General features: G+C 45.0%; 1 protein-coding gene across 3 annotated transcripts in view; it reads right to left on the bottom strand.

Moving 5' to 3' along the window:
- Positions 1-15,309, bottom strand: part of LOC127000583 (long-chain-fatty-acid--CoA ligase ACSBG2-like) — a 69,077-nt gene that overhangs the window by 26,648 nt on the left and 27,120 nt on the right. For 2 of the 3 annotated variants that reach the window (XM_050864463.1, XM_050864464.1), the window contains exon 1: positions 7,708-7,841. The exons of the other annotated variant lie outside the window; for it this stretch is intronic. In XM_050864463.1, coding sequence (XP_050720420.1) covers positions 7,708-7,835 — 128 coding nt within the window. In that variant the 5' untranslated portion in view covers positions 7,836-7,841. Of the gene's footprint in view, positions 1-7,707; positions 7,842-15,309 lie in introns of those variants that run through there. 3 annotated transcript variants of the gene reach the window in all.

The following is a 15,309-nucleotide window of genomic DNA, read 5'->3' as shown; positions in this document are numbered from 1 at the left end:
AAATATACCCGGTGAGGGCACCACAGCACCATTTCTCCCATGCCAAAGTGCCATGTCCATCCTATACCCGCCCGCCTTCCCTCGTTCCCTACCTCACCTAGTCAGCTGTCATCTGCTCCTCACCGGTTTGCTTTCTGCGTATTAGCTTGTCCCACCTGATCCATCGCAAGTGTGCTTTGGTAACAGGTATATTTGGGTGAAAGTTTTCATTACCATCTAGATTCATATAAACATAGTGACACACTTCGTAAACTTGGCGAGGTAAGTAAATAAACACGCGCATCAATGGGAGGGTAAGGAGAGGGGAACTGAACGTGGAGGAAGATGATAAAAAGGTAAATACGAGACTTGGAAACGTGGATGTATTTTATAATAGAAGAATGAAGATAATGAGAGAGAGAGAGAGAGAGAGAGAGAGAGAGAGAGAGAGAGAGAGAGAGAGAGAGAGTAGGGCGATGCTCCGGTGATGTCAGCATTCAGCAAGCAAGGTGACGACACGAATGCATGGAGTGTCACCGTCGCCTCAAGGCCGCCCCGAGACGATGCCTTCAGACAGGTGGCGAGTCATCGTTTCCCAGGGCGACGCTGAGGCCTTCGCTTCGGCATGCAGGAAGAGAATGGTGATTCAGTAGAGGAAATGACCCTGGGAACGGATGCTTCCTCCTTCTCTTCCTATGTTGTGTCACGATTGATCCTTTCTCCTCCTCATCTCTCCCTCTCTCTTTCGCTTCTTATGACTGCATTCATGTCGCCCTCCTCATCCTCTCTTTTGCTTTCACAGTGACTGCCCTCTCCTCTTCCTCTAACCCTAACTCTGCCTCATCCTGTTTCTCCTCTTCCTTCTCCTCCTCTCCCTTTCGCTCTTTATAATGACTGCCTTGTCTTCCTCTTCTGCTTTCACAATGAGTGCCCCTTCCTCTTCCTCTCCTCTTCCCTAACCCTATCCCTGCCTCCTCCTGTTCCTAGGATTAATAAGGAAAAAAAAAAAGTGTCCTGGTGCTACAGTAGAGCCACGTAAGACAGGTGTGTGCGTATTCATGAGAAACTTAACTAGATCTCTAACCTAAGCTGTTTGTTAGGATGTAGGCGAGCCGATCCGCCATCTCCGCCTAGTCTTAGAGAAAGCTGGAGGTGTAGGGTGCAGAATATGTGTTAAAAGCCACTCGTTCCCCGCGATCTGTCCACTTTTTGCGGGAGAAAGACGGTGGAAGGTAGACATTAAGCGATGGGGAGATGGGGGAGGTGTAGGCAAGAGGGGGAGGGAGGGACGAGGCAGTCAGGTAGAAGAGAGTAGAGAGGAACAGCCGAATAAGCACCTGGCGTGTTACTGTCGGTCCCTCAATGCCGCAAATGAGGTAAAGGGCTGACCCGTCGTTTCCAGCCCATGACTTCACTTGCTACCTCGCGGGATAAGGTGGAAGGTTTTGTTTGTTTGTTTATATGTATATCTGCTTCATTTACCTTGTTTTATCGATTTACACATTTTCTTAGTTCAATACTCATCTGCTTAGTTGTGTAAGTCATAAATGTATGGCTGTGCTGGAGTGGAAGAAACACGAGAGAATAAAATAATAAAGCATTAACATACAAAACACACACAATAAGCAGACGGGACACACGCGTAATGGTACAAACAAACTAACGAACGTAAATTGGACGTTCATTATTATATACGTATATCTCCCCTGTTGCAATGCTGTTTATGAGTGAGTCAGTGCTCTAAGAAGCGAGCCAAGATTTCCTAATATATGATGTGACCATTACGCGTGTGTCCCGTCTGCTTATTGTGTGTGTTTTGTATGTTAATGCTTTATTATTTTATTCTCTCGTGTTTCTTCCACTCCAGCACAGCCATACATTTATGACTTACACAACTAAGCAGATGAGTATTGAACAAAGAAAATGTGTAAATCGATAAAACAAGGTAAATGAAGCAGATATACATATAAACAAACAAACAAAACCTTCCACCTTATCGCGCGAGGTAGCAAGTGAAGTCATGGGCTGGAAACGACGGTGATGCGAAGGGGAGGAGGAGGAGGAGGAGGAGGGAAAGAAGGAAATACCATATACATAGGAGGAAAAGAAGGAATGGAAGGAGGAGGGAAGGAAAATTAGGAAAGGAAGCAGGAGGAGGAGAAACAGAAGGAAAAGAAGAAAAGAGGATGAAAAGGAGGAATGGAAGGAGGGGGGAAGGAGGAAAATTAGGAAAGGAAGGAGGAGAAACAGAAGGAAAAGAAGAAAAGAGGATGAAAAGGAGGAATGGAAGGAGGGGGGAAGGAGGAAAATTAGGAAAGGAAGGAGGAGAAACAGAAGGAAAAGAAGAAAATGAGGATGAAAAGGAGGAAAAAGGAAAAGATTGTATGTGATAATGCATGCTATCCTCTTCCAAGGAGGAGGAGGAGGAAAGGACGCAGTAGGAGGAGGGAAAGAAAGAAAGAACGTAGGAGAAATGGAAGGAGGGGTAAGGAGGAAAATTAGGAAAGGAAGCAGCGAATAGCGGGCTTTTTTTTTTTATTATTGTTTCCAGTTTTGTGTGCCCTTAAGCTGTCTCCTTTGTTGTAAAAAAAAAAAAAAATAAATAAAAAGCAGAAGGAAAGGAAAAAAAGAAGGAAAGAGGAGGAGGAAAGGAAGAAAAGATTGTAGATGATAATGCATGCCGTCCTCTTCCAAGCCCTTTGCCTCATCCCGCCACCTGAACCCCCAATAAGGCCGCTAGGGAGAAGCTTCATACCCTGAGGACCTCTGAGGCTCGGGAGATGAAGGATCCGATAACCCTGACACTCACGAGGAGCCAAAGAAAAGGTGACGAAGAAGAAAGTCGAGGAGATACAGAACGAAGACTGGATGAAGAAAAGTTAGGTACAGAAAAACAGAAGGGGAAGAAAAGGAAGCAGATGGAGGAGGGAAAGGGGGAAGGAGAAGGATGAGGCTCGGGAGATGAAGGAACCGATAACCCTGACACTCACGAGGACCCAAAGAAAAGGTGACGAAGAAGAAAGTCGAGGAGATACAAAACGAAGACTGAATGAAGAAAAATTAGGTACAGAAAAACAGAAGGGTGAAGGAGGAGGAGGAGGAAAACAGGGGAATGGGAGTAGATGGAGGAGGAGATGAAAAAATAGTTGGAGATACAGAAGGGAAGCTAAATCAAAAGACGGATACGAAAAGAAGATTAGAAGAAGAAAAATTGGAGATGCGAAAAGAAAACTAAATGAAAGAATGAAACGATGAACACAGAACGAAGATAAGGAGATGAAAGAAGCTGGAAAGACACAAGGAAAACTAAAGTAAAAGATGTATACAGAACAACAACTAGCAGACAGAGGACGAGAGGGGGAGGGGCGAGATGCAGATGGAGAAGCTGCATCCTCTTATATAATGGCGTGAAGGGGACAGCAGCAGTCACCTTGAAGGACCCGACACCAGAATTTCGTCCTTGAAGTTTAAGGTTATAGAAGAGGTGGGAGTGAAGGGGGAATGGAATAATGGCGGAGAGAAGGGCAGAGTGGACGAAGCAGCAGGCAGCGGAGGAAGGAGGTTGGGAGGAAAGGGGTAGAGCCGACTTACAACGTCCAGGAAGGGTGTTTAAAAATAGATGTGAGGGACGGAGGGACGGAAGGAAAAACTGTGGAATGATGATGAATATAACTTGAATAATGCATCCCTCCATTGCTGCTGCTGCTGTTGTTGTTGTTGATGATGATGATAATGCTGGTGTTAAGTGTTGTGTGTACCTAAAATATGCATACAGACTGCCGTGTGTGTGTGTGTGTGTGTGTGTGTGTGTGTGTGTGTGTGTGTGTGTGTGTGTGTGTGTGTGTGTGTGTGTGTGTGACCGGTATATAGTCTACAGGGGTGGGGGATTAGGTTGGCTATATTAACATGTGCGGAATCCAGGAGGGCGACTGGTGGGCGGCGGCAGGTCGCAGCCATTATACCTGGCGGGCACCTGGGACCTGCTACACCTGGCCGGCCCCGCAGCGCCGCCATAGCCCGGTGGAGACCTTCGGAACTAGAGGCGAGGTCCATCCGGTATAATAGCGACGCGATAGTAGCAGTTCCGTATGCATGAGTCTCCGAAACGATTAGATGAATATTAAGGCTTATAAATATGACATCCTGCCCTTAAGACATCACCTTTTAATTATCAATGGAAATACGGCAACATTATCCACTGAAATTGACTTGAGGGTAGTCCGGGTTTCTGTTGCATGTCTCAGGGACGCCAAAGACACACAACCGCAACCGTGGCAACATAAAACATGAGCACTTTTATGATAGGATCTCAGCTGCATTGTAATAATATAATCTGTTACCTTTTCCTCCTACTGTCTCCCACCTCGCAGAGTCAACGCCCAGTACTACGTCAGGAAAGGACGCGTGGCTACGATTTACTTTTTGTCACGGAAGCAAGTTTTGAACACTATGAAATTGCTACGCGCCAAAAGGAGAAACATGGAGAATCGAAAGGTGTAGGACGGGGATGAGAAGGAAAAAGAGTACGAGGGAAGAACAATAATTAATACGACAAAATGAGGTTGTGAGAAAGTTACTGACACTGAAGGAAGAGGAAGTTGAACCCTAAGTGTCCTGACCACTTCAAACCCACGACAGCCACTACGCCTTCCGGGCCATCAATAGAAGACAGGTGTGCGTCCACGTGAAGGTAAACGTGACACACACACACACACACACACACACACACACACACACACACACACACACACACACACACACACGTGGCTGACGGCAATAAAAAATACCCTATCTCATATTTTGCTTTTTTATGAATGACGTGAGGTATATCTAAACACTATGGACGACTAAAGTCACGTGTGTGTGTGTGTGTGTGTGTGTGTGTGTGTGTGTGTGTGTGTGTGTGTGTGTGTGTGTGTGTGTTTCCCTTTCAATAAATCTATAGCAGACATGATTCCCACCATTTTCTCTATTTTTTTCCGGTAACTCACATGTCACTTTTTTTCTAAACAAACTACGTTACTACGGCCATCTTGCCTACTCCCACACCCTGCCACCGGGTACTGTGACTCAGCCTACTTGCCAGTCTGTTTATCTGCTTGCTGCACGGCCTCCTCTGCTCCCATGCATCGCTCAAGGACACAAACAACCTCTCGGGATGCTTCTCTGCCTCACCCTCGCCCTTGTGCACGTTCCCTTACTGAATGTTGTTCTTGTCGCCGCTGTTGTTAATATGTATGTTTAAGGAGCGTGTGTGCTATGAGGCGTGGCATTGGGATACGTAGAAAAACTTTGACATGAAGAAGGAAATTTATTGTTCTTCCCCCCAAAAAAGGAAAACATGTAGCCTATACTTGTAGCGTCTGTTCATACTAGGAAGTAAGTCCAGGATCAACATTTCCTAAAGCTTGAAAGTAGATAAATATTTTTTCCTATTATAAGTTTTCCTTTATTGGCATGGCTCCACACTTTTTAATGCTAACAAGGAAACATCAAGTGCGTCACCGGATATCCCGTTTCCTGGGAATAAATCTAAGAAACAAAACCACGATCTCCGGCAAACAAAGTTGAACCATGCCTACACCACTATAAGACTTTCATTTACTGCTTCTAGGTAAACTTTGTACTTTGAAAACAGACAAAAGATATAAATACTTTGCCAACCTTCCGCCTCAACAACATAAGTCGGGAATAAGAAGTTAGCGATGCTCTTCGATCAATTATTGTAATGGTTTGTAAATTTAAGAACCGAAGATATACGTGGAAGGTAACGTAAACCAGACTCCCTTCTCATGTTCTCATCTATCCTCCCCCACCGTCCCGACTGGCGTTCTCCCTCCTCCCCGACGCATTCCTGACTTACATACCCTTCCTGTCTCCTTGCCGCTCAACTCTGCGATATACCCGGCGTACCCTTAACTCCCTTGCCCACCCGCACCCTCTACACAAACTTTTTTTTACAGCAAAGGAGACGGTTCGGTGGAAAACTAAGCAGAGAAAAGCCCATTATAGCACTGCTCCCACAAACAGAGGACAGGAGGATTACGAAACAGGGGGGTCACTTTCGGTTGAAGAGGTTTGACACTCCAATCTTGAAATCGTTCAAGTCGTGGGAGTAAGATTAGAAAGCCGTGTGCAGCGAGGCAGAGGAAAGGGTGGAGACATGGAGTTAGCAGTTTCAGAAAAGCAGGTGCAGATAAGTATCGATAAGACAGACAGGAATGCAATATTGAATCTCATGGAGTAATGCAAAGTATAATCATTTACTATTGATTGGCATGTACCCCTTCACCTCCATCGAGCGCATTCCATCACCCAAACCCCAACAACATCAATACATACTCTTCCCACCTCCTTTACCTCCTCTCCAACCACCCCGTCCCCTCTCACTACCGGTCTCTTCGCTCCCCTCCCCCAGCAGAGTATTGGTGCAGTCTCCTTGATCCCGAAACCCACCTTTACGGACACAACACTCCCCTTATTCTCTCCATCCAACGGGACCGCCACACACACCATCCATTATCTTCCTACACACACACACACACACACACACCGTCATGACCCTAGGAACTGCTGCAAAGGTTACTAGTTTAAAAGAAAAATAAACCAAACTAAATAAAGCTTGTGGACTAACTAGAACTGACGAAGTGAATCAAACTGCAGACACGATTTCATGTCCCGTGCCTAAACACCTTTTTGGCGTTTCGCTTTCTCTCTCTTGTGCAGAAAATCAAGCAAGGCGAATATGTGCACGCCTAACATGGAGGAGAAATCTATGACCTGGCTACTTGGAAGAATAAAAAAAAATGAAGTGCAGTACTAAAACTTTCCTCATTTATTTATTTACAAGGGAGACGAACACTCATTCCAGGGTAACAAAATAATATGATCCTAAACAGAGAAGATAAATTATTTGTTTGTCCAAGTTGCATTTACCTATAATAAAAATATAAAAAAAACTAACCTTTACATCTACTTATTGTGTTTATATGAATCTTTAACACGATATTCAACGCAGACTTAAATAGCACAGTTTACTTTGAGAGAGAGAGAGAGAGAGAGAGAGAGAGAGAGAGAGAGAGAGAGAGAGAGAGAGAGGCGGGGGATTGGAGGGGGGTGAACGATCGCCAAGGCCGTGTGCAAGCAACGTTCGGTGTTTGTTTTGCCTGGCGTGGTCGGCATCCCTCCCACTCCTTGCATTCTTGCGGCGCTGCACTTCCCCTCACCACCTGGTCCTGCCCACTCAACCCAGATCCCCTGCCACACCCCCAAACCCAACAATACCCTTCTCCTGGCGCGCGAACGTGGTTGCCTAATATCTACCTACACTGCATGACCTAAAAGTATATTAAGTGGTGGAGATTTGAAACTTGTCCGCGTTGGTTTATTTAGGAATGAACTGTCGCGGTACACTGTGGTTATTATAGTTCACGATGGGGACGTGCTTATTGAGACGTAGAAACTGAGTTGTTACCGTTGTGTTTATCATTGTGCATTTTAAACGTAGGTGTGTGTGTGTGTGTGTGTGTGTGTGTGTGTGTGTGTTCATCGGTTACTATTATACCACTACTACTACTACACCACTACCACTACTACAACAACAACAATCATCACCATCACAATGAACACTTCCATCTAGGGATTAATTTAACTAGCTAAATTGCTGTTACCATGCCATTACCATAACGAGACAATTGCTTCGTGACGTCTGACTGAACACTGACCAACCTTAAGTGTTTGCTGAACCTCCTGTAAGAGGCTCCTATGGGCCACACACCCGCGAGGACCACCACTTCCTGCAAGACTGACCCACCATCCCCAGCTTCCGCCTTGCCCGACGCCGCCATGTTCGGCATCCTTCACGACGCCCTTGACCTTAAGAGTACCCTTCGGGGGAGGTGGCGGCTGTGTTCGCCAAGGTCACCGCTACCACCACGCATGCAGCCCTCAATAAATAGCTCCCTGACCGTTTCGAGCTCAAGCAATGGTGTTAGAATATGAGTATGCTTTGGAGGTGGGCGCGTTATCCGTCATGGTAGGTAGGAGGCCCATGGATGCAGGTAGGAGGACTAGGTTATCAGTGACGTGACTCAGTTTTTAGCTCAAGCGATGGTGTTAGTGAGTCTTGGGGAAGGTGAGAGTGCACATTAAGGTCACCGCCACTAAGCACATAAGCCCAACTTACTAATAACTTGATCCGATTTTTAGTACAAGCAAGACTTTCTCTTTAGCTAAAATCAGGGATGGTAAGAAAACAAGAATCGCGTTGGCCTTGAGTGACTACTATTTGAACATTCGTTTCTGGTTATGTTACTAAACTGATTTCTAGTTCAAGCAATTATTTTTTTTCTTGCTGCGTTTGCGTGCGGTAAAATGAAAATAAAAAAAAGAGTACCACTGCCTTTGTCTTAAACTTTACTTTCTATAATTATCTGATAAGGAAACGGGATCAATAAATGGCGCGTCAACCCTCCACAGAGACCCTTGGTTGTGGGTTGTGATGAACGGGTATCAGATATTAACACTTCAACAGGTTATAAAGGAGTCAAGAGAAATAAGTATATGAAAGTTTTTCGTACAGGAGGGAGCACTTCGTTGTTTGGGACTGTGACTGTAGCTTAGAATATCAATCTAAATAAGCATGTCAAAAAGTTGGGTTACATAAATTAATCAAAGGATATAAGCCGTAACCATTGATTGTTTGAAGGGATATACACAGTTCAGGATTGTGACTGAAGCCTTGGAGTATCAATTGTAACACGCTAATTTATAAAACGGAGATAATTACGTATATATAAATCCTTCCAACATGGCTTTTTGAAGGGGTGAGTGACGGTGTGTCGTGTCCTGTAGTGTGACGGCGGGGATGAACGAGGGAGATAGGACCATATTCTGAAACATTTCGACTCCCAAGCACACACATTTGGCAAGGCTTACGTAGGAGTTGCACACCTTTCCCTGGGTAGCTTTATGACCCTGGTGGTAGTTTGACAATGCCTCTGTACCACGAACATAAAGAAACACTCATGAGAACAGAGTTAGTCTCCTTTTCAGCTTTTGGAAATAGCTGATGTGGGAGGTGGAAGCGTCTGAGAATGCCGACCTGGGGGTGGAGGGTGGGCGTGGAGGTGGAAAGAGTGCGTCAAGAAGTGGACAAGGGTGGCCCGCGATCCGTTATGTTACCAAGCACTGTGACGACTGAGCAACGGAACGCAACTGTCGAATGTCGATCCCACGCAGTTAGTTATACGAACACCTTCAAATACGCAGACTCCCCTTTACCCGATCTCTAATTCCCTGTCTATCGATCTATCCAAGTCCTTATATGCCATATCTAGATTATTTATTCGACCTGGTAGCTCACGTGAAGTCATAAACTTTGCCTTCAACCATTTATCTCTCTCTCTCTCTCTCTCTCTCTCTCTCTCTCTCTCTCTCTCTCTCTCTCTCTCTCTCTCTCTCTCTCTCTCTCTCGACACACACACAAAAAAACAGCTGGGCGCGCCAAGTCAGTGGACAACAAATACAATAGTAATACTTACACGGATGCATATATATCACAAACTTAAATTCCCAACCCTGCGAAATTAAGAACAGTGACAGACGACTAAGTTTAAATCGGCAATATGTGTAGATTCTGATCATACGAAAGAGACTCGACTCGACCGATAAGAACAACAACAAATACACGTTGAAATGAAAAGCAAACAGACAGGGCATCAAGTGTAGATTCTGCCTGATCCAACAAACGGCACTCGACCGATAAGGATAAAAATATATATACGGTTCTCACGTGGCAAAGTAAGCAGATCAAGGGATAGAAGGAATTAAAAGAGGATTAGATAACAACAAAGCGCCCATAAAACGCTTATCCCATCACGAAAACAGGAGGACGATAAAGGCTTACTCGATAGTTCAACAAGTAGCTAAAAATGCCTCACAAATGACCCCTTGATTAGAAGAAAGAAAAGGAGGCAAGAGGAGTTAAGCAAGAGAATGAAACTGATATGTTGACAAGGAACGAACTTAAAAATCATATTGGTTGGTGTAATTCGTGTTTTTAATTTTTTTTCTTCATATTTTCGTTCCTTTTTTCGACTCAGTAAATCAAGTCGGGGTTTGGAGGAGTGACTTGCCTATGTCCTGCACAAGCTGGAGTAGAGCGTGAGGAGCCTTACGTCGGCTGTACCCTGGTGAGTTATGCCTCTTAATAATGTCTCTATGTGATGCAGAGGCAGGTTCTCATTTTCTTTCATTTTCGGCCTTTCTGCTGCGAGCTCAGGATCCCGCGACCTAGTCATATAACATTACAAATCATGCTTTACATGACGTTCCCTTAGGGCAAGCCGGCCAGCAGACTTCTCTTATGCCTCTCAGTGGTTCGCCTTAACATATCAAGATCGTTTTTTATGTAGACTTTAAACCACCTTATTAGCTGAAACATCTGCCCCTCTGACTCTCACCCCCCTAGCCCCGCCCCGCCCCACAGCAGCTGACTCACCTAATCCATCGAAGCATCTGCAACACACACACACACACACACACACACACACACACACACACATCCCTATTCACCTTGCCCATCGCCCCTGCCTCCCCGCCACCCTGCCAGCCCAAGAGCGAAAAAATGTTAGGAAAATTAGATGTAACCCAGATGGAAGAAGCAATTAGCTCTGATTGGATGGAACCTAACGATTAAGGGTTTTTTTTATGGTTCGATCAAGTAAGTTTCACCTACGACTACTGGATATCTAGATTCCTCGTCCTCTATGATTCACAGTTTCTCGTACCTAGGTGGGAACATTTTTTTTCTTTTCTGGAGGGCAACAAGTCACTAATATTCTGTGTCAAGGACTGGCTTTTTCGCGGCACCGAGTTATGTATTTTTTTTTCGTAACGAAGATTATATAAACGCATAATTAATATTTTCCTTAACTAGTTTTCCCCACGGCAACAGAACGAATAATATTCCATGCTGTTTCCTGGGGGCATGCTGACGTTTCACTGAAGAGGCTTTTCAAGAATATTTTCCCGCAGCTTAAACAAATGTCATGAAAAAGTTGTTACCAGTGCAAAATACTATCCTTTCATGCTTACATATATCATTTATCCTGATGAAAGCGTTCAGCTGGGTGACCGACAAACGCTTACATCATGCAGTGACCCGATGCCATGCCAGAGTTCATTTCCACCACAACTTTTTTCCAACCATCTCGGCAGACTAAATATTATTCACTTATTTTTTGCACAAACTAAATGCAAGCGGCTTATAACTTTTAAGAATGCTATTTTTGCATCTTACAGGGAAAACAGATGTCGTGATAGAATGTATATATTAGTTGGTCTTACTCATTCCCTTCTACACCTACTGGATTGCCGTTATAAAAGGTAAAGTTTGGGGCATATGCTATAGCTGCGCGTGGCCTCGGTGCTCATCGTCGTCATATCAACCCTAAGCTTGCGGTAATCTACAACCAGAAAGCACCCCGCACCCGTCCCTCTGCCTCCTTCATACCAACGGGACAAGGTCGGCGATGTTACCTGTCTGGTCCGTGGTCTGGCCGCCACCCCGCCCCCTCCATCCTGCATCCCGTCCCTCCATGGAGTCCCCCCTCGGCCCAAGCCCGCCTCCTCCACCTCAACCCACATAGGTACTGCACCTTCACTCCTCAAGCTCCTTACCTCCACCCTCATTCTATTCCACTTCATCCCACTCTGATAAATAGACGACCCGCCTGTCCTGCATAACCTTAGCTATAACTCGTTGTTTATCTCACTGCAACCTACTTTAGCTTCCCCTCCAAGGTCCTTCCCTAAGTTCACTCTATTTAACTTACTCTGCCACACTTCGAAAACAGTACACGCTCTTTAACAAGTCTATCACATTTCTCACGACTTTAACTTTGATTACTTTAACGTCCTCCTACAAAGTCAAGTATTTCTCTATTTCATCACACCAAAACTATACCTCACTTTATCCCTTACTGCTCCAACACCACACCAGGATTATCTCCCTATAACACTCTAGCATCACACCACGACCCCATATCCCATTGCACCCTTCTCAGTTCCAACAGCGTAACCCTCACTCCATTCACTCCCACTCCGGGGTCCTATTGCCTCCTACCCCCGAAAGACCTTCACTGCAGCCCGGCTCTACAACCTACAATACTACCCGTCGCCCTTGACACCTCTCCTCTACCTCCATCGCCTCCTCACCCCCCTCTCCCTCTCGGCAATAGTATACCTTACCCATGCCCTCCCCGTCTCCCCTACGCTGTCTTCCTTTTTCTCCAGCCCTCCTCTTCCCCCCTCTCCCGTCCTGCCCTCCTTCCTACGCCGCCGCAGCCACTCACCTGTGCCAACAATCCTTTCTCCCTCAAGTTGGTCAGTCAGTCTGTCTGTGCGTCTCTCTCTCTCTCTCTCTCTCTCTCTCTCTCTCTCTCTCTCTCTCTCTCTCTCTCTCTCTATATATATATATATATATATATATATATATATATATATATATTTAACTATTAGCGTTGACTTGACTATTCTCACATTAATGACATGCCGAACATTCCAACTGTGTGTGTGTGTGTGGGGGGGTCACTCACAAACATCAGAGTGGCAACGTAAGCCCATGGACACGGCAGCTTCAAGGCGAACGGCAAGTGAACGTGTGGACAAATAGGTTGTGGCTTAATAATTCCCTCAAGGCATAATCCTAAACTTAACTGACTCATCCACTACTACTACTACTACTTCTACTATTGTTACCACCACTACTACCATCACATCCTTCATAAATATTTCCTTAAGTAACACCAAAATCACCACCATCACCCCTAACACCAGCATCACCACTATAACCACAACTATTATATCATCCTAAGCCTACACCAGTCAACACCACACCCAGCTCTACTACTACCGCTACCACTATCCTCGGCGCCACCTCTACCCTCACCGGACAGTTAACGGAATCGGCGCGCCCTTCGAGAGGAAAGTGGGCATCCCGCAAGCAAGCATCCCACGCTCTCACGCACCAGACGGCTCCGCCCTCTCACTTCCCTTCTTATTACTCATCCACTTCCCTCTTCCTCCCCCCCTATCAATGCCCTCACTTTGCCCTCGCCCACATGAGCCAGGCAATGAAAGGAAAGAGAACAGGGAGTGGGGCAAAAGGGGGAGTGAAAGAGAGAGCGGGGAAGTAATGAAGATGAAAAAGAGCAGAGTTCCTTATACGGGCGTGTGTGTTTTATGGTATAGAAAGCACACCACGGGGAAGGCAAAACTGGAAGGAAAAGTAAGCCAAGGGCCGTAATGTAAAATAAAAGAACTAAAAAAGGTTCTTTCAGCAGAGATTACTAGAATTCAATGAGAGGATTTATCAATTTAGCTCCAGGGATTTTGATGCTCCATTCTTGAGAGTTTGTCGTGGGAAGGAGGAAACAGAAGAGAGAAGGATGTTTAAAAGTTCAGCAGTGGAAGGGATGAAGGAATATAGCATTAGAGAGTGGGAGTTTATATTTTAGGGGTTCTAAAGTACATTTACTAATAGCAGTTTTCTTATTCCGGTTCTCACACATTTCATCTAATCATGTTGAGGGTATAAACAAGGAGGGGGGGTGGGGGGGAGCGGTGGAATTCCCCAGGGGAAGCTTGGCTCTTCCGCGATTGCAAACACTGTTCTTAAAGAAGACTTATCAACTTCAAATATACTGGAGACGCTGCTCACTAATAATAAGAGGAATGTACAACGCTTCAAGTAGAATTGGAAGCTATTTCAATGATCAACAGACGGTCTGATCCTATTCTTCACCAAAATAGACCTACAGCTATAAATGAGGTAAATCTGAATGCATAGTGCCTCCTTTCTACCCAACGACCCACTAAGCCTATTTCTGTCACGACCACAAAGCCCGGAGCTGCTGTTCCGTCTGCTCCACACGTAAAGCCGTTCATGAATCATGATGCGTATATATCCTCGTGCACACATGACAATGAAATTGCGTTGCACCCTCCGATCGCCAGACTAGTCAGGTGTAATCTGGCTCGTTCCTGCAGTTAAGCGTCACTTTGCTGCTTTCATTTCAGTCATGGATAGACTATGAATATTGCAGAGAAATCGGGTAGGATGCAGTGATTTAGTCTTCACTGTGCATCATAAGTTATCATGTGTCGATTCTTACTACCGAGTTGAACAAGGAAAAACACCCATATATATGTAGAGGTAAAGCCTACTATCACGTTTAACAATGAAAGCAAACCATAAAGTTATTCATCAAGCAACTGGAATGTAAAAGTGGCGAATTGCAGTCAAAGGAGAACTAAAGTAAGAAGCCATTCTAAATAACGCCAGTAGCTATACATCGCAGACCACACAGCGTCCCTCTGATTCGACGCTGACCGCAGGAAGGGAGGGAGAGAGAGTGATGGTGGAGTAAAAGATTGAGAAGCCAAGCAGACTATTGAGGACACGGCAGACAAAAACCAACGTCTGCTTCCTGTCCTCCTCGGGCGTGACCACTTTCACGGCGGATTTAGGGTTAGAGCAGGACACCAGAGACATTTAGATAGGGAAATGTCAGGCACACACACACACACATTTATCTCTTATTATCGCTAGCAGGTAGGAAGACAAGCAAAAGGGAGCGTTTGAAATGAGAAGAGGAAGGTCACCCACGACTGACTGTGGCTACAACAGCTAGCCGCGCCTCACAATATCACGAGACGAGACCGAAATACCACGTCTGCTTCTTCCTGCCTTCGCATTTCAGGGTGGCTGACTCATGCTTACCGCGAACAAGGAAGATGAAAATAAAGTGCATACACCAAAATATTCCTCATGTGTTTCTGAATATACCCAAACAAGATTAGGCATCCCAAATAAGAATTGGAGGAACAAACACTTCATAAGAATGTCACTTAAATATATACACACAAATATTCCGAAAGATGTGAATGGTGTAAAGAATTCAATGGACTTTTAATATATATCAAAACAAGCATAATTTTTTTTTATGGGAAGCAGACAGATGCGTCACGACAAACATATGCAGTGAAGGAATATTAAAACGTATATAATCTAAACCGTACAAACAGTCCAGGAAATAGAGGCAAAAATATAATTCAAACCAGTTCACTGAGCGTGGCAAAACTAAATTCCTGAGGAGGTCGTGGGAATATAAAGGCCAAACAGTTTATGAGTTAAGAAATAAAGGAAAGGAAGGGAATTGCAGAGGGAAGACGAGTGAAATGAAAAGGGAAAAGGGATACCGAAAAGTGAAACGTGGGAAAGTAGTATTCAGTCTTAAAAAGAGAGAGAGAGAGAGAGAGAGAGAG

Source organism: Eriocheir sinensis, chromosome 2 (assembly GCF_024679095.1).
Source record: "Eriocheir sinensis breed Jianghai 21 chromosome 2, ASM2467909v1, whole genome shotgun sequence".
NCBI lineage: Eukaryota > Metazoa > Arthropoda > Malacostraca > Decapoda > Varunidae > Eriocheir > Eriocheir sinensis.
Note: the sequence above shows the minus strand (reverse complement) of the source record. Positions and strands in the feature narration are given on the sequence as shown.